The following is a 22,732-nucleotide window of genomic DNA, read 5'->3' as shown; positions in this document are numbered from 1 at the left end:
TCGACCGCAACCGTCACTGCTGCTCGACAGAGAGAAGCACGAGGCGGCTAGAGCGACGGCGGTCAGAGCTTGGGGGCGGGGACCTGCGTACGGGGAGGTTCCGGCGAGCGATTGGCCGGAAGTAGGAGATGTGGGGATTGGGGAGGAGAAGGGATGCGGGGATTGGGGAGCGGGTGTGCTCCCGATCTAGGTTTTGAGTGCCCAGGTGGGAGAAGAAAGGTGACCGCGAATGACTGTGGCTAGCTGCCCACGACCACTGGACCCGCGCTTTGCCGATCCCACGCGTCATAGACGCGCTGGGACATAAACGAGTGAAAAAGAACTAACAGCATCGGACAGCCCTGGTGACAAGCGGGAGTGAAAAATTGCTGTTCAAGGGCAGACGAACGGCCAGGATTAAATCCCCCCTCCAGAGCCCTTGGTTGGCCGGGTTGCCCAAGGCTCTTTCTAGGAGTAATAGCGGGACGAACACGGATAGAGATCAAGTGACATGCACCTTTTGCATGTCACCATGTGACATGCGGCCAAAATCCGAATTTAAACATTGCGAAAAAAATTGAAAAAAATCATGCATGTTCACAATACATATTGAGATAACCCCTAAAAATTTCAGATCAAAATTCGAAACATACATCGAGAAACAAAAAAGTGAAACTCAGATGTGAATAGTGTACAGAAAAACTCAGATTTGAATTCGGGAAATATTCATGACAGATTTCTCTTTTTTGTTTCTCGATGTATGTTTCGAATTTTGATCTGAAATTTTTAGGGGTTACCTCAATATGTGTTGTGAACATGCATGATTTTTTTCAGATTTTTTCGCGATGTTTAAATTCAGATTTTGGCCGCATGTCACATAGTAACATGCAAAAGGTGCATGTCACTTGATCTCTCTCCGACGAACACATGGTATCTCTGACAGGGCCGGCGGCAAGTAAAATCCGGAGGAACCCTACCCATTGCCACTCTCCCCCACCCCCACCCGAGCGACCCGCGTCGCACCGGCGTGGCGCCTGCCGAGTCGCTCCTCCGAAGGGCAATCTGTCCCCCAAATTTTGCCCTGCGTCGACCTCGGTAATCAGATCCATGGCACCCTCCACCATCTCCTTCCACCCTTCCACCCTCATGTCCGCCGGATCAACCTCCCCGCGCTCCGGGTTCCCCGACCGGGCCATACTCGGCAGCGCGCTGCTCACCTCGAAGCACCGGAACGCGACCACCGCCCAGTGCGAGACGAGCGAGGGCCATACAGTCGAGGCGTCCTTCTGGCTCGTCCACCCGCCGGCCGTCTCCTACCTGAGCGTCAACTGCCCCGGCCTCGACGAGTCCCACTTCGCCGACAAAACGGATCCACCCTGGCTCGTCTGCGCCGAGGCCGCCTTCATCCTCTTCACCGTCACGGTCCGGGGCACCACCGACCACTTCGTCTACACAGCCGGCCCTGCAGGGGACCAATCGCTGCAACTGCTCCCGGACCCCAACATCGGACCCTTCACAAACCACCCATACGCCCTCTTGCCCCGTGGCGGCGGCAGCTTCGACGTGGCCTTCCTCGACCGCAGGTGGACATCCCAAGATGATGGTTGGCGGTTCCATGCCTCAGTCTTCTCATCCGAAACGCGGTCTTGGAGGAGGAGCAGGGTGTCGTTGCAGCACCTATCAGAGTCTGACAAGTCATTGTGCGGCCATCATGGCTTGTCCAAGCAGATCGCGGTCGGAGGAGACTCGCTGGGCTGGGTTGATCTCGCGAGCGGTATACTCCTTCTCCAGGACCTCTTCGACGAGCACCCCGTCATCAGGTTTATCCATTTCCCCGAGTCGAGGGTTCGCTTCATGGACAACAACGGCATCCCGCACTACCCCGATGAGTATTATTGCAATGTCGCCTGCTATGACGATCTCATCAAGTTCATCCACGTAGAATTCGACGACCCTGTTATCAGGACCAGCGGTCAAGCTTGGAGAGCCACCATGTGGAGTAGGAAGATCTCTTGGAACAGCTGGCGCCGCTGCTCCACAGTTGATGTTGCTAATATCTCGGTTGACCAAAGCTATTCTGATTTATTACCTGTGCTACGGAACGATGAGATGCAGCGGCCGGAATTGAAGAGACTGATTTTCCATACCCCGGTCCCGAGCGTACACAATGACGATGTTTTTTACATGATGGCCAAGGTGAATGGTAAAAAAGACACTGCCTGGGCCATCGCAATTGACATGAAACGTGCGGCTGTGGAAGCAATGTCCCCCTTTTCTGCTCAAGTGTACAGTCTCGTTACAATGTACCGTCCATGCGTCTTCCCCAAGTACCTCAACATGGCCCCAGGTGATTCTTTCTTCATTATATTTATCCCCATGTAATTTGACCAACAATGCTAGCTTCTGAATTCTTGATTGTCTGTTGGTTAGATGTGCATAGGAAAACATTTCACGGTATCAGTATTGGCGACTGTTTCTGTTCATTAACCTTAGCTATTGTTCATTGATTCATACATTTTGATGCATTAGCAATGCACATGAGGCCGCAGCCAATACTAAAAAAAGTGCCATCAGCATGGACCCTCTCTATAGCGACCTCTCTCATGCATGCAGGCAGCTTGGGGGTACATGAAACACGCATCACATATCCTGTAACTCAATTGTGTTTGTCTTTCATCTTCTTGTCAGATGCAAGTATGCATAGTGAAATAGCAGTTGATATCGTCGACGGATAGTCAAGGTGGATCATGAGATTATTTATGATTCGACTCACCCATTCCTCTAACCAAACAGGAAAAAATAACTAATTGTTTTCGAATCTGTTCCATGAACCAAATTAAAGCATCTAACTATCAACAAATAGACAACCTCAAGTGACTTGTTCAGCACGAACTACCAAAACTATCACCAAGTCCACTGCAACAGCCTCGTGTAACACCAATCTGCCAGAGCCAATGACTTTTCGGCATCACATTGCCTGTCCTTTATGCCATGTCTCGTGTTCCAACCGTGTTGATCTCTCGGACACTTTTTACCAGTGTGGTGTGCATTGAGAAGTTATACATATTTCTTCTGTCGCTTTTATTTAACAGTTTGTTTGTCCAATTTTTTGCAGGGGCAGGCATGGGTAATCCAGTAAACGAGTGTTTTAAGCGGTAATTCAAAACATTGCTACCCTTACCTGTTCCAGTTTTGATTTTTGATTTGCATGATGTTTTATTTCTGCTGCTTCTGTTGGATGCCTGTTGCCAGGTTGAGTTCGAAGCAATGTCTGGTGGAAGTGGTGTGGACTCTAGACTGGCTTCGAGAACTCGGTAACTAATAAGTCGACTTCTTGATATATGTTCTTTATTTGTCTTGGTTATGCGCCACATGTGCAAGTGCAGTTGTGCAACATTCACCAAGTGCATGTTTAGACTGTTGACCTACAATTAATTTCATTAACACCATTTGCCAATATCTTCTCAATTTAGTGCGCAACATGACACTAAATGGTTGCTCAAGTCAAGCATACTATGCTTGCAACTATATGCAATTTCACCCTTCATTTGTGTGTTCTTTAACTTTCTCGTCTCAAATGTTAAGCAAGAGCAGCCTGTGAAGTATTAGGAAAACATTATTAGCTGCTGCAGATACATGTTGCAAATTTCACCCTTCATTTGTGTGTCTTTAACTTTCTCGTCTAAAATGTTAAGCAAGAGCAGCCTGTGAAGTATTAGGAAAACATTATTAGCTGCTGCAGATACATGTTGCAAATTGGCTGCCATGATTCACATCTGTATGGTCCCTTGCAGATCAAGTCTTGGAAATTGAGAGGTCAACTTACAACACCTGTAGATCGCTACTTCAGCTTTCTCCAGTATCATCTCTTCGTTCCAATATCGAATCAGTAAGTTCTGTTCTTGTCTCACAGATTTAAGTCCAGGGCTTAATGTTACAAGGTGCATCTTTGTTCTTTTTTTGCTAATATAAGCCTTCGAGGTGAACTTTGTCTGTTTTTATTTCTTCAAAGTTCAAACTATGTACACATGTTTTGACAAGCTTTGAATTCTCTAATTTGTGACCAGACTATGCATAGTTGCATCCAGACTTTGTTTAACGTATTTATAAAGCAATTGCTGCAGATTTTGTAATTATAAACTCTCAACTTGACTGAATCCTAAGAAATCTTGGTGCAGATGGTAAAATGTGCTTCCTTCTGTAATGGTCAAGGTGAAGCTGCATCCAAAGCCGTGAACTTTTGCTTAAGGTATAGAGATGTGGAAATCTGGAGCAGCTTGTTGGTGAAAAACTAACTTACTAGGTTTATATTCTCTGACCAGAGTGTCCGTTGTTTCCTAGAGCCTTGGATGATTTCGACTTGGCACTACATGAATCACCATGTGATCTGTCCGGATCTGTTGATGCCATCAGGTTCAAAATCTGGGATGTCCTTCAAGCTCTAGACAAGTATGGGAAACATTGTTCCAACTTACTAATTAGGAGTCATTCGTTTTATGTTATGCTAATCTTGTATTTGCTTGATTCGTCCAGTATATTGCAAATCGTGCCACCGACACTGATACCAGAAGAAGGGACACCTAGAGAAGGAAAAAGAGGAGAACTATCGGAAACCTGCGAGAAGCCGGATAATGAATCTGACAAGTGGCAGAAAGAGACTTCCAAGCCCAGTAACTCTCGAGTGGAGAAGTATCAAGACAACGGGGCATGTGACAGGAAAGAACGAAGAGCCATGATGGTTTGGGATGTCAGGTTGCTGATTCTCATTGTCTTATTTCTGGCATCGCTCGTATTCACTGGTATGCCATCATCTCCCTTAATCGTGAGAAAGGCCGTGTCTTAATCCCTATCCCTATATTATACATGGAATATATTTTTAGGAACCAAATCTTATTCTAGAACGGATGTTGCACATGGTCTCGGCTGTGTGGTTAGAGAATGATCCTTATTCCAGAAGGTGCTGGCTGCCACATAAGGCTTCTTGCTGTACCACGTTGGCATGGTTTAGCTGGACCAGATCGAGCCGCAGCTGGGTGCTTGTCCTGATCATTGACATTGGCAAGGCGCTTGTCCCATCATCCGGGCGCCTCCTCCTCCCAAAATCCGGCAGCCTCCTCCTCCCAAAATCCCGGCGTCTTGGGAAGCGTTGTGGTTTGCAGGCAGGTTCTTGATCGGCTACTTGGACGCCCAGATCTTCTGCAGTACCTGCTCGCCGATCCCAGCGAGCCGATGCTGCGCTTGCGGTTCCGCTCGCTGCCCGTGCCGCCCCTCGAGCTGCGACAACTCCCACTCCACCGCCGCCGGGAGCTGGCAAGCGTGCATCTCGGCCGAGCGTAACGCACTCCCCTTGGAGATAACCCTTGGTCGTGGTGTCGGAAGAACTTCCAGACTTGGAGATGGAGGCCACCATCGGAAGCGGCAAGCCGCTATCTGTTCGCGGCGGTTCTTGCTGTTGCCAATAGGCTCTCGCTAGTGGAGCTCATCTTCAGTATCTGCCCGTTAAGGTGGAGCACATCCAAGCGCGGGCATCATGGGAGCGAGGGGAGCATGTCGTTTGCACCTCTTTGGTCTCTTTGAAAACATACATCAACTTCTCCTTTTGAGAAACCAGATTTTATGCTTCTTTTCTAGCCTCCTCGCGCAGCGCCGCGATGGACACAGACTTCACCGGAACGTGTTCCGCGGCGAATTCCCAATGAACTCAACGCCACAGAATGCGTTCCGACGACCGTGTCAACAGAGGTGGCGTACATCTCAGAGGACGAAGGAGATGTTGAGGATATGGACGACAATGACATGTAAGAGGACGAAGAGGGGCAGCTGGTAGTGTCGTGAGAGCCAGCCCAATAGAGAGGAGGGGTTTGCCATGGATGTGTTTCTGAAAGGATTATTTACACAGGTTTAGAGTTTTAGGGATTAGGGTTTAGGGAGTAGGGTTTAGCGTGGACGTAACCTTGAGGGACACGATGCGGACATAGCACGACGTCGAGATAGGCGCCGTGATCACCAGGAATGGCGCAGCGAGGGGGGTTTCCACGACTGTGGTAGTTCAGACGAAGGGATGTACAACCCTGGACCATTGCTCATCGGGGGATGTCGAGCCCTCTCCCGGGAACTTGGTAGATGTGGAGGTTCCACAAGCTGTGCGGGCCAGGAACTACGAGGAATATGACGGAACACATGACCCAATTGCTTACCTGGAAAAGTTCTCCCAGGCGGTGAACATCTACTATGGTGATGGCAGATGGAATCACAATATCTGCTGTATAGTATCCACTTCCGGATGCAACACTTACATATTTAATTCTGTCTAGATTGAAGATAGTGACCTTGTATATAAAAACAGTGTATTTATGTATCAATTTGAAAGTCAAGTCAATCCTAATTATTTTTTTGTTTATTCATAATACATTTTGTTTTCCCCTCAAGTGATAACACCAACTAAATAACTCAACCAACCTCCACCTCTACGTGTCACCCACACGCGCATGCGGGAGAAGCAGTCACGCACACGTGTTTGCGAGGGAGGGGTATGGCACCAGTCCTCTGCTTTTCCCCAATCATCGAAAATCCCTAACCCCACTCCTTCCTCTCACCATTCTGGTGATGACCCTTTCAACCGGCAAGGGCACAGGTTCGATGGGTGCCATCGACGACAGAAACGCACTCGTCCCCGCTATCGCTTTCTCCAAGACTGCCTCGCCTCCATCTCCCTCGACAGTGCAGGCCAACCTGCCCCTTGACCTTCAATGCCGCCCGTGGTTGCTCCCTACGACGAGTGCACCAAAATCGACCCCCAACGAGGTTTTCTTGTCTTAAACTTTCATCTTTTTTTCCCTGTCACGCATGCATGCTATATCATAGAGATTCATTTGTTTTCATCTTTTTTTCCGTGTGACAAATGTCGGATCTAGAATGTATTGGTAATATGGTTCGTGTTTTTTTCTTCATTTCAGTAGATCCATTTCCCCATCATATTTTTCTTCTTGATTTTGGTAGATCCATTTTCCCACCATGTTCTGGTTTTTTTCAACTGCAATTAATCTTAATCTTACGCTTTATTAATCCCGAGTGGATGTTGTAGCTATAAATCAGGATGAATCTATTCAAAATATTTGTAACGTGTAAATCCTTTCCTTACATACATATTTCCAAATTGTATTAAGTTTATCATATGCTCTCCATGATTTTGTAACGGTCAAACGATGATGAATCTTTTTGACATTTTTCCCTTATCCCCTACACATTTGTCAAATTGCAAAGTAGGCGATTAGAACAACTTGAACAAGAAGCATCGATATTCTTCTTCCTGATTTGTTGTTATATGCAATTTTTTGTCATTCTGCACAACTTGAACAAGAAGCATCGGTATTTTTGCTGTTATACACAATTTTTTGTCATATAACAACAAAACAGGAAGAAGAACATCGATGTGCTTCTTCTTCAAGTTGTTCTAATCACCTACTTTGCAGAATGACAAAAAATTGCATATAACAGCAAGAAGAATATCGATGCTTCTTGTTCAAGTTGTTCTAATCACCTACTTTGCAATTTGACAAATGTGTACGGGATAAGAGAAAAATGTCAAAAAAATTTATCATCGCATTTTGAACGTTAGAAAATCATGGAGAGCATATGATAAACTTAATATAATTTGAAAATATGTATGTAAGGAAGGGGTTTACATGTTATAAATATTTTGAATAGATTCGTTCCGATCTATAGCGTGTAAGATTAAATGCAGTTGGAAAAAACTAGAACATGGTGGGGAAATGGATCTACTGAAATCAAGAAGAAAAAACATGGTGGAGGAAATGGATCTACTGAAATCAAGAAGAAAACACGTATTATAGTACCAGTACATTCTGGGTTCACCATTTGTTTCATGGGAATAAAACAAGAAAACAAATGAATCTCTATGATATAGCATGCATGCGTCACGGGAAAAAAGATGAAGGATTAAGACAAGCAACCCTCGTTGGGGGGTCGATTTTGGTGCACTCATCGTACGGAGCAACCACGGATGGCATTGAAGGTCAAGGGGTAGGGTTGGTCTGCACTGCAGAGGGAGATGGAGGCGCGGCAATCTTGGAGGAAGCGATGGCGGGGACGAGCGCGTCTCCATCGTCGATGGCACCCATTGGACCTGTGCCCTTGCCGGTTGGAAGGAGTGGGGTTAGGGATTTTGGATGATTGGGGAAAAGCAGTCCCTTCTTCGCAAACATGTGCGCGTGACTGCTGGTTCTTTTGCATGCGCGTGTGGGTGACACGTAGAGGTGAAGGTTGGTTGAGTTATTTGGTTGGTGTTATCACTTGAAGGAAAAAACAAAATGTATTGTGAACAAACAAAAAAAAATTAGGATTGACTTGAATTTCGAATTGATACATAAATACACTGTTTTTATATACAAGGTCACTATTCAATCTAGACAGAAATACAGCTCTTGCTAGCATATTTACGTTTCAAATTATGAGCTGTCTAGCAACCTAAATCCTAATAAGAAACAAATTGGTACAGGTGCTAAAATATGCTTCCTATAATGGTCAAGGCGAAGCTGCTTCCAAGTGTGTAGATTTCTACTTACGGTATGTGTGTATATATAAGTATGAGAAAAACTTTTATCAAATGCGTTTTATTTGTGGGAATATAATGCTGCCCTTGTTTCCTAGAGCGTCGGATAATTTTGATGAGTTGCGGGAGTCGCCTATGAGGGATCCATCAACAGCCGAAGCCATGAAGAGTCAAATCGTTGTTTTGCTTGGAGCTCTAGACCAGTACTAGTTCTAGAAATGAAAATTTTGTCTCTTACCTTAAAAAAAAATCAAAAGAAGCATCAGCTGATCTCGTCCTTTTTGTACCTTTCTCCATCATTTCAGTATCTTGGAATTTGTACCGCTGAAAGATATGCCAAGAAGAGTACAGATGATGCTCGCAAGTGTCTGCCTCAAACGAGAAGAACCAGTACTAGTATTTGGACACTGACAAGCCATGCCATGGAAAGGTTAGATCCGATGGACAGAAGCAAGCAGGGAGATCCAACCCGAATAACTCCGGGGAGGCTCAGAAGAAGAACAAGAACAAAAAAAAGAAGAAGCAGCAGGCGCTGGTCCTGAATCGCCGATTACCGGTGCAGTTGTACCTGCTATATTTTGTCGGCTCTGTATTGGTAGCGGTTGCTGTAAAAGCGTTGTGTCGCCATCTCGGTTCAGTGTAATAGAGCCAGTATCTTTACTACCTTTTTGCCAGAACGAGGAGGAACAAAAGCGTATATTCTACTCCTTCCACAATATAAGCCGTTTTGGAGATAGCTAGGAGCTGGTGTACTGTGCTATGCATGTAAAAAGGTTCTGGAGGTAGTGTTAAATGAAGGCTAATTCTGTGTGTCTGGTTAGTGTATGAACCTGACTCCTGTAGCGCTGGCTGTGCTATTTCTGTGACTGGAAGCATTTGGCTGACTCTTTTCAGGAGGGTTGATTAGAAGTTGAAACGCGGGCATTTCTTCTTTCTGTGCATGCTGATTGCTGAACATCCTTATCAATTCGTCAGCATTTTGCCTTCTATTCTGGCACTTTGAGATGCCAGGTGGTTCCAGGAGAAAGGTGCCAGTGTCTCATCAACTGATCACAGGAGCTGAAAGTTCTCCACGAGCATCATTCAATCATTCTGGTGCAGCACCTGAAATATGGACTGATATTCAGGATTGGGAGATTTGTATGTACCTGGGGCGCAAAACACTTACAAAATACAATTAACAAGCTGCAGAAGCAACTACGGCATATGGAAGCATTGAAACTAGCTGGTTGCAACTTGCAACAACGCAAACGCAGCTGAGCTGCAATGGAGTTGGGCAGCACAAGGTTACAGTCATTCAGGAAACACCCATACTGCCAAAAAGATGTCCATGTATCTCCTGAGTTCTGACCTAACATGGCACGTGGATCCGTAACACATCACTATAACATGGCGGGGTGTCGAGTGACATTGACGGACCAGGGCAGCGGAGACGTACCTGGGCGTAGGCGGCGATGAACACCGCAATGTCGTCCAGCAGACCGCGAAACCCCATGACAGCTGGAAATAAAACTGCGTAACCATGTATAGAAGCTCCTGGAATCAAAAGAGATTGTATGTATGTCAGAGGAGTGAACCAACTGCCTGCCTTACTTTCTGGAAGAATGTTTATAGCCTCATAAGAATCACCAGGTCCAAGCAGCACCCATTAAGACTGCTCATGTCTTTGCGAAGTGCAGTTTAGTTCCCAAAGTATTCCCTCTTTTTGACAGAAAAAATGAGACACGATATAGTAATCTCATATATAGATGCCATGTTAGAGTTTCTTATTTTGAGACAACAATTCAACAGTCAGTGAGTCCTTGTTCTGAGTGAAACTGTCTTCTTTGTAGAAAAATTGAACTTCAGAATCATGGTAATGTGGTCTTCATGATGCATGTACAACCTTTATGTTTTCCATTTACATTTGTTAATCCTTGTTATTTGAATTTTGTCCCTGTTCTGAGTCTAAATCATTGCTTCATCAGTTATCGATTTCATTAAACTACCATGTCATCATTCCATTTGCCAGAAATGCATGCAAACATATTGCAAAATGCATGTCAAGGAAGGAACTGTAGTGAAGTTGCAGTGTCCGGATACAAAATGTGGAACCTCTGTTCCTCCCAGTATATTGCAAAGACTGCTGGGGGTGGACGAGTTTGAACGTTGGGAAGCATTGCTTCTTCAGAGAACTCTTGATGCAATGGTCGACGTAGTTTATTGTCCAAGATGTAGCACTGCTTGCTTGGAAGATGCAGGCGATGAAGCTGTGTGTTGAAGTTGTTTATTCAGCTTCTGCACACTTTGTAGAGAGGGCCGTTATGTTGGGGTGAAATGTTTATCTCCATAAGGAAACATTCATATTTTGAGGTAGGGGGACTGTATCTTACACTTTTGCAATATGTTTAATTATATCCAAACATCACTGCAAAATCTTTTGCTAGCCAAGGTTGGCAAATCAGGTCCTGCAGTCCATGAGCATGAATTGATAAAGAATGTTTGTTAACACTAGCAGGAAGGTTCTCAAGTGTAACTCTGCAATTATGTTGGGGTGGAATGTTTATCTCCATAAGGAAACCTTCATATTTTGGAGTTAGGAGGACTATATCTGACATAGGTATGCCTAAGGGGCATGTTGCATAGATACCCCTGGTTTATTATTGACGTACAAGGCCCATGTACTCGAAGATTTGAAGGCCTAGAAGGTTGAAGATGTTCGGATTAGGAAAATAGAGTTATTATAGGAAACTTTTACCAACATAGGGAAAGGCCTAGCGCGGCCCGATAACTTGTACTTGTACGACACGGAAAAACCTCGCCTTCGCCTCCTATATAAAGGGGAAGTCGGGGTCGAAATAAGGATCGAATCATTGTGAACCCTAGCCACCGTGTTTTGTTGAGTTGGAGGTCTTTGTTCATCTGACAACCTTCGAGATCTATTTGCCCTCTACTTTTTACGAAAATCTAAGTCTACAACTTGTAGGCATTGATGAGTTAATCTCTCGTCAATTGGTGTCGTCTATGGTGATTGGAGGCAGCAAGGTCCTGATCCCGATGGCACCGTCATCATCATCATCATCATCGGCACGATTTTGTTCCTCACCCTCCCGCCCGTTTGCATGCATATGCCAACTTGGAAGAAGCAATGGAGATGACGTTCGGGAGCTTCCACTTTCTCGTTGGGAAAGAATGATCGCATCGATTTTCGGCACCGATTTTTTTAGAACCGCTAGCGGCCGAGCCTGATTATTCGAGATCATCAGCGTCATCCGTTGAGTCAGGCGATGAGGATGTCTCGCCACCAGGCATCACCAAGCCCGCTGACAGCGGAAAACTCACTGATCTATTCGGTGGGTTGACTTTTGGGTCGGTCACGGAAACCGATCTATCTCAAGATAGCCACTCCGGGAGCTTCACCACACAACCAATTCCACTACTAGCAGGGAGGTCTTCGCCAATCTATACGACGGTGTCACCTATCCTATGCATAATGCGCATGCGCTAAACTTAGCGTCACGCAGCAAGAACCCGACGATACAATATACTGAGCTCGAAGGTAGCACAAATTCGACATACCATCAAATCTGTGTGCTCACATCATCGGGTCGTCGGGTAGATGAAGATGAGCAATCTGAGGGCTTTCGATGATTTAGGCTTTAGAAGGGCAATTGTAGATACCGGTTTCAGCAATGTACCAACTTCTCTCGATGAACTGAACAATGTGGTTAGTTCAGTTTCAGAATAGAGGAAGTAGTATGGTAGCAATTGGAGTAGTTGTAATTTGTTAGTTGATCTGGAAGATACCAACATAGTTTCTTTTTTTTGCCGATGACTGTATATTTGGTCTGGACTGCAGAAGGGTGTTTCAAGAAGCTTGCTGCGTACATATGCGCCTAAGATGTCGAAGGTGAGACGTAAAGAACTCCATCGAAAACATGTAAACCTCGATGACATGCAACGATTTGACTAAAAACGGATACCAAGTGGGTTTGCTCCCGTAGTTTCTGTGTTAGGCCACCGAATATCTCTAGGATATCGGTGTCATTAACCGAATATCAATAGTATTTAACACCATATCTTGAGCCTTCCGTTCATAGGAGATTGAGGCCATTATGGTAGTTATTGTATACCTTGTATTTGCCTATATATATGAGATTACACGGAAGGCACCATTGTGACCTATCCCATCCAATTCTACCTTTCTACATGGTATCAGCCAAACAAACCTCAGCTTCCGCCGCCCTCCTCTACTACCGCCGCCGCGCTAGGGTTCCTCCCCTGCGCCGCCACCCCTCCTCCCCCACCATGTCCGACGCCGGCGCCTCTCCCTTCGCCGCTCTTTGGGCCCAGGCCACCAACATCCAGAGCGTCAAGGCGCTCATCCCCGTCACCCTCGACCTCAAGGCGTCAAACTTCACCCGCTGGAACACCATGGTGCAGATCGCCGTCACCACATACGCCCTCGCCGACCACCTCACCACGGCCACGCCGCCCGCCGATGACGACGAGTGGCTGCGCATGGACGCCACCGTTCTGCGCTGGCTCTACGGCTCCGTCACGCCCGAGATCACCGACATGGTGATGGAGAGCCCCACCACGGCCTACTCCATCTGGCAGCCGCATCGTCGCCCTCTTCCGCGACAACCGCAGGCCCGGGCTGGCTATCTCGGCCAGAAATTCCGCAACATCGAGCAGGAGGGTAAGTCTATCACGGCCTACTGCCTCGAGCAGAAAACCGTGGCCGACGCCCTCGGTGATGTCGGCGCCCCCGTCGCCGATGATGCCCTCGTCTGGAACGTCCTCAAGGGTCTCGACTCCGACTACGACCACATCGCCGCGCTCGTCCCGCCGCTGACCCCGTTCCCCTCCTTCCTCCGAGCCGCGCAACATGCTCCTCCTCCAGGAGCTCAAGCCGCACCACGGCAACCGCGCCTCGGCCCCTGCAGCCCTCTACACCAACACTGGCGGTGGCGGCGCCCCTGGGTATCGTGGCCCTGCACCTCCCCGGCCTCCGCCACCGGGCTACGGCCCCCCTCCGGCTTACGGCCCCCCGGCCCCTGCACCACCGCCGTTCAACCCGAATGGCGGCCGCCCCAAGGGCAAGAAAAGGAAGGTCAACGGCGCCCCTGCAGCACCTGGCGGTGCACCAGCCGCTCCCACGCCGTACAACCCGTGGACGGGGTCCATCTACATGTACCCCATGGGCACGGGCATCCTCGGACCGCGTCCCGGCGCGGCATCTCCTCGTCCCGCGGCGCACGGCTTCATGGCGTCCCCGCAGGCAGCGGCGCCCGCCCCGTACGGCTACTACAACACCGCTGCCCCGTACGGCTACGCCCCTGCAACACCCGCACCGTACGGCTACGCCCCTGCCCCAACCGCTCCATCATGGGACGCCACTGCCCTCATCAACCAGCTCAACGCCATGAGCCTTCAGCCCCCTCCTACTGAGTGGGTCATGGACACAGGCGCCTCTGCTCACATGTCATCGGATGCCGGTATCCTCAAAAATCTTAACTCTCGTGCTCCTTTTTCTAGCGTAGTCGTTGGTGATGGTTCCTCTCTCCCTGTCACCTCCTCCGGCTATGCATCTCTTCGTTCATCTTTTCTTAACCGTCCACTTCATCTCCAAAATGTTCTAGTTACTCCTAGTATCATCAAAAATCTAATATCTGTTAGACAATTCACTTGTGATAATTGTGTCTCCGTTGAATTTGACCCTGCTGGTTTCTCTGTGAAGGACCTCTATACCAAGGCGGTAATTCTCAGGTGCAATAGTTCGGGTGACCTCTACCCGTACTCCGCCCCCGGTGTCGCTCTCCACGCCTTGATCGCCTCCACCGACGCCCCCACCCTTTGGCACCGCCGCCTCGGTCACCCAGGACACGACTCGCTCCGCCGCCTCGCGTCATCGCTACCTTGTCACAAAGAAATAAAGGGGTCCAGTCTATGTCATGCGTGTCAACTTGGTCGACACATTCGTTTACCATTTTCAGATTCTACTAGTCGTACTTTGCGTCCTTTTGAACTTGTACACTGTGATCTCTGGACCTCTCCGGTTGAAAGCATGTCCGAGTTATAAATATTTCTTAGTCATATTGGATGATTTTACTCATTTTTTATGGACTTTTCCACTACGACGCAAATCTGAAACCTTTGGTGTTCTCTCTAACTTTCGTACGTATGTACAAACTCAGTTTGCACTAACTCTGCAACAGATACAGTGTGATAATGGCAAGGAATTCGACAACAGATCTCTTCATGATCTTGCGTCCACTCACGGCATCCACGTGCGCTTTTCCTGCCCCTACACGTCCCAACAAAACGGCAAGGCCGAACGAGTTATTCGCACGGTAAATGACATCGTTCGCACACTTCTATTCCAAGCCTCCATGCCGCCTAAGTTTTGGGTCGAATCTTTACATGCTGCCACATACCTTCTAAACCGTCTCCCTACCACCGCGATCTCCGCTTCCTGCCCCTTCGCGGCTCTCTACTCTACCCCTCCCTCCTACTCCAACCTTCGGGTTTTTGGATGTCTATGTTATCCCAATATTGCATCCACCATGCCGCATAAGTTATCTCCTCGCTCTACACCATGCATCTTTCTTGGCTATGCGCCTAATCACAAGGGCTACCGATGCATGGAAATAGCGACTCGCCGTATCATCATATCTCGGCATGTCGTCTTTGATGAGACTAACTTTCCGTTCGCTCAAACGAACGTCACACACTCTTATGATTTCCTCCAGGAACATATTGCGGCCCCTGCGGATGATGACAGCGACACATTCATCCCCGTCCCGCCACCTGCGCGCTCTCGGCAGCGTGTGGTGCCGACCCCTGCCGTGGCTCCCCGGCAGCCTACCGCGGTCCCTCGGCAGCCTGCCGCGCCCCGCTACTCTGCCGCGGCAGCCTCACCCGCGGCGTCGCCCTCGGCCTCGCCCGCAGCGTCGTCCTCGCCCTCGACTGCGACTCCTGCACGCTCTCCGACCATCTCGGCCACGCCCTCCACGGAGTCCTCTCCACCGAGCTCTCCATCGGCCACGTCGCCACGCTCTCCCTCGCCACCACCTGTCGTTCCTCAGATGGTGACACGGCGCCAGGCCGGCAAGGTCATCAGACCACGAGAGCGCCTCAACCTCAACACCACGGCCACCGGTGTCCTGTCTCCGATCCCTAAAACGGTTCGGACAGCTCTCAAGGACTCCAACTGGCTCGATGCTATGCAGGCCGAATACGGTGCACTCATGTCCAACAACACGTGGGATCTCGTGCATCCTCCCTCCAAGGCCAACATCGTCACCGGCAAATGGGTTTTTCGCCACAAGCTCAACCCCGACGGCTCCCTTGATCGGTACAAGGCACGTTGGGTTCTTCGTGGCTTCTCCCAGGCTCCCGGCATCGACTTCGACGAGACCTTCAGTCCGGTTGTCAAACCGGCTACGATCCGCGTCATCCTCTCCATCGCGCTCTCCCTCAACTGGGGCATCCGCCAGCTCGACGTCAAGAACGCCTTCCTTCATGGAACGTTGTCCGAGACCGTCTATCGTCGACAGCCTACGGGCTTCATCGACGCCACCCGCCCGAACCATGTCTGCCGTCTCAACCGCTCCCTCTATGGTTTGAAGCAGGCTCCGCGCGCGTGGTACCAGCGCTTCGCCTCCTTCGTCGGGACCATCGGCTTCACTTGCTCCAAGTCCGACACCTCCCTCTTCGTGCTCCACAGCACACTCGGCACGGCCTACCTGCTTCTATACGTCGACGACATCATTCTCACGGGCTCCTCGACGCCCCTTCTTCAGCGCATCATCACGGCTCTCAACTCCGAGTTCGCCATGACGGACATGGGGGATCTCCACTACTTCCTCGGCATCGCGGTCACCCGTACTTCCTCTGGGATGTTCCTCTCCCAACAGAAGTACGCTGCTGAGATTCTGGATCGCGCTGGCATGACAGCGTGCACGTCCTCATCGACCCCCATCGACACCGCGCCCAAGCTCGCCTCTACCGCTGGCTCTCCCGTCGCCGATCCTACGGAGTATCGCAGCCTTGCCGGTGCTTTACAGTACTTGACGTTCACACGTCCCGACATCGCATACGCCGTGCAGCAAATCTGTCTTCACATGCACGATCCGCGAGACCAGCATCTCGCGTTGATCAAGCGTGTTCTTCGCTATGTCAAGGGCACCCTCGGCCATGGCCTTCAGCTCATACCATCTGTCGCTGATTCGATGATCACGTACACGGATGCGGATTGGGCTGGCTGCCCCGACACACGGCGTTCTACTTCGGGCTACTGCGTCTTCCTCGGCGACAACTTGGTGTCTTGGTCCTCCAAGCGCCAACATACCGTCTCCCGCTCCAGCGCTGAAGCGGAGTATCGTGCCGTCGCCAACGCCGTCGCCGAGTCTACTTGGCTCCGCCAACTCTTGACGGAACTTCATCGACCTCTCCCTCGGGCCACCGTCGTATTTTGTGACAATGTTAGCGCCGTCTACATGTCTACAAATCCGGTTCAGCATCAGCGCACCAAGCACATCGAGATTGATCTACATTTCGTTCGAGATCGAGTGGCACTTGGTCAAGTGCGTGTTCTCCACGTACCATCATCGCGCCAATTTGCTGATATATTCACCAAGGGACTTGCGTCGCCATTGTTTCTGGATTTTCGGTCCAGTCTCAACGTCCGTCAGTCTCCCGCTGCGATCGCGGGGAGTGTTAGGCCACCGAATATCTCTAGGATATCGGTGTCATTAACCGAATATCAATAGTATTTAACACCATATCTTGAGCCTTCCGTTCATAGGAGATTGAGGCCATTATGGTAGTTATTGTATACCTTGTATTTGCCTATATATATGAGATTACACGGAAGGCACCATTGTGACCTATCCCATCCAATTCTACCTTTCTACATTCTGCAAGTGAAGCTACGCGCGCGGTTCAGATATCTTGCTTGTGTTGGTGTCCTGGAGAATTCGTAATGCTTGGTAGGGGTATATGCTTTGATGTTGACGTGCTGGTTTGGTGCACGGCATGGATTGCTCGTTTTTTTTTCTTTTTCTTTTTCTGTTCGAGAACCTCTAAAATTCAGTGACGATCTATTTTCATTAATGGAACTGATGTCTCAGCTAGCTCTGGATGTTGTGTCTTTGTACAGACCGGATATAGTTGCTTGAACTTGATTCTTGATATCGATATTATTTCTTTGTTGAAAATTAAGAAAGAAACAACAAACGAAAGGTGAAACCTTGAAACTGAGAGTGGGCTTTTGCTCTGTCCTAGCAATCCGCCATCGCCATCAACCACGCGCGGCCGTTCCAGCCGTCACTAAGGGCATCTCCAACCGCGCGACCCAAACGGACGCGCTGGGTCGTCCGTTTTGGGCCGTTTGCGTGGCCGAACGGACACCCGGACAGCGGCCCGCGTCCGCGTGTCCGTTTGGGTCGCAGGCTGCGCCCAACGCGCGGACGCAGCGCATTTGTAATAAAATAAAACAGAAATGAAAATAAAAAAGGAAAAGAACAAAACATAAATTTAAACTAGTTGGTCATTAAACTTAGCCCTATTTTGGGCAAATTTTACACAAAAGAAAGCCATATATGGCTTTAAACTAAAAAAAAAGCAAACCCTAGCCAGGGTTTGCGAGCTCGCGGTGGCCGCCGGCGAGTACTACCCCCGAGTAGTACTCGTCATCGTCGGCGTCGATGACGACGACGCCGCCCGGCGGCGACGCGCTGTTCGGCTCGACACGCCGGAGGGCACCGGGGACTCCGGCCGTGGGTCCCACCGCGCCCTTTCCCGAGGCGGAGTGCGCGTTCGGCGGGCTCGCCGGCCTGCGCAGCCGTGCCCTCCGCGCGGACTCCCGTCGGAGCTGCTCCTCCGCCTGCGTGGCCGGGCGGCTCCTCCTCCGCCGGGCGCGCGGCCCGGCGCTCCTCCTCCCGGAGCGCCGCCGACGCGTAGCGGCCTCCTCCCGACGGCGCGCCGGCTGGAGGAAGGCCCACGCGTCCGCCCGGGCGTCCTCCCGGGCCTTCCGGCCGCCTCCTCCGGCGCGGAGGTGCGCAGCGTCTCGGCGAGGAGCGGCCATTTGGCCAGCTCGTCGAGGTCCTCGCTGCTCGCGGGACGCCGCGAGCGCCGCCCGCAGCCTCCGGGTCGTTCTCCTCCTCCCGGGGCTGCGGCTGCGGCCGCGGCCGGGGGCCGGGGCTGGGGCGCGGGCTCGTTGATGTAGAGGCCGCCGGGCGGCGGCCAGCCCGCCTAGCGAGCCGTGCTCGGCTGCGCGCGAGGCCGCGGCCGCCGCGGATGTGAAGCACGTGCGCCGCCGCGCATCGTGCTCCACCTCGAATCACAAGTCCCGAGTTGGGACTTGCGTCGCCGCACGCGGGGTCCTGCCGGAGGTCCGCCGGCCGGCCGAGCGCGGCGCCTCCGGATCTCGGCGTAGCGGGCGCGGCTCGACGCCGGGATGGGCGGCACCGGAACCCGATCCGGGCTCGGGTGCCGGCCGTGGGGAGGTGCACGTCCCCCACGGCATTGGGACGCCGGCGTCCCGGAACATCCGCGCCACCGCTACGGTGACGTAGATCCGGTCGCGTTCGGGCGTCGCCGGCGGCCCCATGGCGAACGGCGCCGGCGCGACTGGCCGGCTGCTGCCGGCCTCGTGGCCGTTGGCGGATGGCGAGAACTCGCGCTTCGGGGCCATGGCGGCGCGGAAGCTTCGAGCTTGCGCGTGCGGCCGGAGTGGAAAGTGGGGACTGGATAGGGACAGGTCCCTTCCCCGATCCACATTTAATGGGACCGGGCACCGACAGTGGGCCGGCCACGCGGACAGGACGGACACGCGAGGACGCCGCGTGCCATCCGCGGCCACGCAAACCCTGCCCGGATTGGGCCGGGTTTGCGCTCGTTCCGGACGCCGCGGCCGTCCGCTTTTGCGGTGCGTCCCCGCGTTGGGCCGGGTTTTTGTCCGGCTGGACCCATCCGGACGCGCGGGCGCGGGATGGGTCGCCCCGTTGGAGATGCCCTAAGACCCCGCCGAATACTGTCTGCGCCGCTCGCTCGCCGCCATGACGACCTGTGACACTGCTGCAAAATTCCCCATTCCGGCTAACCCCGTCGGAGGACGCCCACCCGTCACCGCGCCACGCAGCACGGTCGTACGGACAAGACCCCTCCGGCGTCGGGCACCGGCCGATCAATTCCAACGACAGCTCCTCGTCCTCTTCGCCGTCGGTCCGTGGTAAACACTCCCCAGGCCATTAACAAACTAGTCAATCCGGACCCCGGCAATTATCTAACGAGCAACGCCGGTCGCTGTCGCCCAGACGCGCATGCATCGCCTCATGTCCCAGCTCGACTAGTCTATGCATGACGCATCGCCTCCTGTCCCCAGCTCGACTGCTCTCTCGTTAGCTGCTAGCTAGCGCGGCCGGCAGTGTCTGTATGCCAGGAGTCGGATGGGACACGCGCGCTCCCTCGGGGGCACCGATAAACTGCGCCTTCACCTTGCCATTGGACACCTCCGGCTTCTCGCCCGCCCGCCAGATTAGCTTAGCTTAGTCGTCGTTTTCGAACGCTCACGGCTTGCGCGGAGCAGAGGGGCACGCGCGTCCATGCTGGTGCTCCGGAGGAGGCGATCGGCAAGTGTGTGGCAAGGGCGACTGGTCGTCGGCGTTCTCCAAGGGTCTGAACTCCCAGGTATGTGCGGCCTACTCTGCTCGCTGCTCACAGAGAACTAGCTCCGCTAGGATGTGTCTTATCGTAGTAACATTATCTGAATCTTGTAAGGCCAACCTCGAGTCGAATGATAAACGTCAGTTTGTGATTTACCTGTCCTTGCAACTTCAGGTTAGATGCCCGTGAATGGATTTTCTTCACCATGACATTTTTTTAATTGGATTTCACCATGACATTCTGTTAGCGTTAGGTGGGTCAAGTTCAAATTCTGACACTGTCGTTGCATGCCTGAACATGTATATGCAGAAACAGGCCGACGGCAGCAATGGCAGGGTCAACTACCGGCGCCGTCTTCCTGGCCCTGATCATCGCCCTCCTCGTAGTAATCATCATCCTGCTCGGCGTCTGCTGGAAGTTCCTTGGGCCGGGCATCATGAGGAGGCTGCTCAGGCCGAGGAGATGCCCTTCAGGTGAGCAGCGTATTACCATTATTCTCGATTTCTCAGCGCATGCAGTTGCAGACAAAGTACAAACACAATTTCAGATGTACTTTACCAGCCATCTCTCGTGAGACCTAAGCGCAATTTCTGTTTCTGCACAAACTTAACAGAGCTGCCCGAATACTTCAGCGGCAACATGAGCGGCAACCTGCGCACCATCACCTACTTCGACTACGCGGCGCTCAAGAGGGCCACCAGGGATTTCCACCAGAAGAACCAGCTCGGGAGAGGAGGGTTTGGGCCAGTTTATCTGGTAAAAAAACTATGCCTGAAACATCAGAAGATACTCACCAGTTTGTGAATTCTTATGGCGCTTTGGTGGATCTTCAGGGGAAGCTGGACTGTGGGAAGAAAGTGGCGGTGAAGCAGCTGAGCGTGGGCAAGTCCGGGCAGGGCGAGTCGGAGTTCTTCGTGGAGGTGAACATGATCACCAGCATTCAGCACAAGAACCTCGTCCGCCTCGTCGGCTGCTGCTCCGAGGGCACGCAGCGCCTGCTCGTCTACGAGTACATGAAGAACAAGAGCCTCGACAAGATCCTCTTCGGTAAGACCAACATTCCTCACCGTTCAGAACTACGTATGCCTAAACTAGAGCCAGTAGCACATCTCAAAGAGAAACTTGCGCAGGGGGTGATGGGCTGCCGTTCCTGAACTGGCGCACCAGGCACCAGATCATCGTTGGCATCGCGCGCGGGCTGCAGTACCTGCACGAGGAGTCCAACCTGCGCATCGTCCACCGAGACATCAAGGCCAGCAACATCCTCCTGGACGACAAGTTCCAGCCCAAGATCAGCGACTTCGGCCTCGCCCGGTTCTTCCCGGAGGACCAGGCGTATCTCAGCACCGCCTTCGCCGGCACGCTGTAAGCTAGGGCTAGTGATGTCGCCGTCAACTGAATTCCGATCGCCTGACGACGAAAGTACACGGTATTAATTCTTGTGCTTGTCCTAACAAGGGGGTACACGGCGCCGGAGTACGCCATCAGAGGCGAGCTGACGGTGAAGGCCGACACGTACAGCTTCGGCGTGCTGGTGCTCGAGATCATCAGCAGCCTGAAGAACACCGACCTCACCCTCCCCAACGAGATGCAGTACCTGCCCGAACACGTTCGTAAATTAACCTGTCCCTGTCTGAATATCGATCCAGCTCGACGACACAAACACGGACTGAAGAATCGTTCTCTGCTCTGAACTTTTGTACTCAGGCCTGGAGGCTGTACGAGCAGAACAAGATCCTGGAGCTCGTGGACGCCAAGGTGCAGGCCGGCGAGGGGTTCGAGGAGAAGGAGGTGATGCAGGTGTGCCAGATCGCGTTGCTCTGCGTGCAGCCCTACCCGGAGTCCAGGCCGGCCATGTCGGAGGCCGTGCGGATGCTCACCATGAAGACCGACCAGACCATCCCGCCGCCGGTCAAGCCGGCGTTCCTCGACAGGAAGAACCTCAACCGGGACAACAAGGACGCCGACACCTCCACCATGGAGATGATGAGGTCGCCGGTGTCCTACTGGATGATGACGCCGTCTCCCGCTGTCGACAGGCCCTACGACATGAGCTTCGGAAAATGATCCACGATCACCGGTGCACTGCTGCCGTCCTAGCTCTCAGGGCAAAATATAGCATTCTGGTGCTGCGTTTTGCCTGGCTATCCTGTAGATATTAACAGTTTTGAGACGAAACAACAGTTTATGTACCAATGCATGCAGCTTAGTGTGCTGCTTTGCTTCTGATGAAATAAAATGTGTGACGTGGTGTGAGTGGTATTATCATTTTGCAAGGTTGATCAAGAGAATAATCGGAGATGGTATATTTTTCTTCGCCCAAACATGACTTCATTCTTTTTCGGGATTTGCTAGTTCTCAACTAGTTGAGAACTAACCTCGTGCTGAGTTAACTCTTATACTATTTAATTTACATCTTAATTCATGCTAGTCATGAGTTGTAAAATAATTTGCAATTGAAATTTGATGACATCATCTAAGTGAGAACGAAATTCGTTCTCAATCAACTGAGAAACAGTCACACCCTTC

The 22,732-nt window shown here is 51.2% G+C and overlaps 2 protein-coding genes across 9 annotated transcripts; both read left to right on the top strand.

Moving 5' to 3' along the window:
• The first annotated feature begins 2,073 nt into the window (after positions 1 to 2,073).
• On the top strand, positions 2,074 to 9,287 carry LOC124675909. 8 transcript variants are annotated; one of them, XR_006993459.1, is made up of 9 exons: positions 2,074 to 2,326; positions 3,095 to 3,134; positions 3,232 to 3,293; positions 3,774 to 3,868; positions 4,158 to 4,228; positions 4,321 to 4,778; positions 8,498 to 8,565; positions 8,650 to 8,754; positions 8,857 to 9,287. XR_006993459.1 is itself a non-coding variant. In XM_047211983.1 (8 exons), exons 1-7 carry the CDS (start codon positions 2,089 to 2,091, stop codon positions 8,518 to 8,520), a joined length of 987 nt encoding a protein of 328 aa, XP_047067939.1. In that variant the 5' UTR covers positions 2,074 to 2,088; the 3' UTR covers positions 8,521 to 8,565; positions 8,650 to 9,287. The 8 variants fall into 8 exon arrangements, 6 of the variants coding, with proteins under 6 accessions (XP_047067939.1, XP_047067940.1, XP_047067941.1 ...); XM_047211983.1 differs by having other exon boundaries at positions 8,650 to 9,287; XR_006993460.1 differs by lacking the exon at positions 4,321 to 4,778 and having other exon boundaries at positions 2,077 to 2,326.
• An 11,244-nt stretch (positions 9,288 to 20,531) lies between these two features.
• On the top strand, positions 20,532 to 22,465 carry LOC124671206 (cold-responsive protein kinase 1-like). The gene is made up of 6 exons (XM_047207615.1): positions 20,532 to 20,676; positions 20,817 to 20,959; positions 21,037 to 21,250; positions 21,301 to 21,568; positions 21,662 to 21,812; positions 21,911 to 22,465. The coding sequence occupies exons 1-6, from the start codon at positions 20,532 to 20,534 to the stop codon at positions 22,268 to 22,270; spliced, it is 1,281 nt and encodes a 426-aa protein (XP_047063571.1). The 3' UTR covers positions 22,271 to 22,465.
• The last annotated feature ends 267 nt before the right edge of the window (positions 22,466 to 22,732 follow it).

Source organism: Lolium rigidum, chromosome 7 (genome assembly GCF_022539505.1).
Source record: "Lolium rigidum isolate FL_2022 chromosome 7, APGP_CSIRO_Lrig_0.1, whole genome shotgun sequence".
NCBI classification, from domain to species: Eukaryota; Viridiplantae; Streptophyta; class Magnoliopsida; order Poales; family Poaceae; genus Lolium; species Lolium rigidum.
The sequence above is the reverse complement of the archived record's forward strand: the minus strand, read 5'-3'. Positions and strand labels throughout refer to the sequence as shown.

Bases quoted from the DNA above. Each gene is read 5' to 3' on its own strand.
- LOC124675909 (XM_047211982.1), top strand. From the start codon at position 2,089: ATGCAGCGGCCGGAATTGAAGAGACTGATTTTCCATACCCCGGTCCCG. The intron at 3,135-3,231 runs GTAATTCAAAAC...GCCTGTTGCCAG, and splicing joins GTAAACGAGTGTTTTAAGCG to GTTGAGTTCGAAGCAATGTC. The intron at 3,869-4,157 runs GTAAGTTCTGTT...ATCTTGGTGCAG, and splicing joins TTCGTTCCAATATCGAATCA to ATGGTAAAATGTGCTTCCTT.
- LOC124671206 (XM_047207615.1), top strand. From the start codon at position 20,532: ATGGCAGGGTCAACTACCGGCGCCGTCTTCCTGGCCCTGATCATCGCC. The intron at 20,960-21,036 runs GTAAAAAAACTA...GTGGATCTTCAG, and splicing joins GGTTTGGGCCAGTTTATCTG to GGGAAGCTGGACTGTGGGAA. The intron at 21,569-21,661 runs GTAAGCTAGGGC...TGTCCTAACAAG, and splicing joins ACCGCCTTCGCCGGCACGCT to GGGGTACACGGCGCCGGAGT.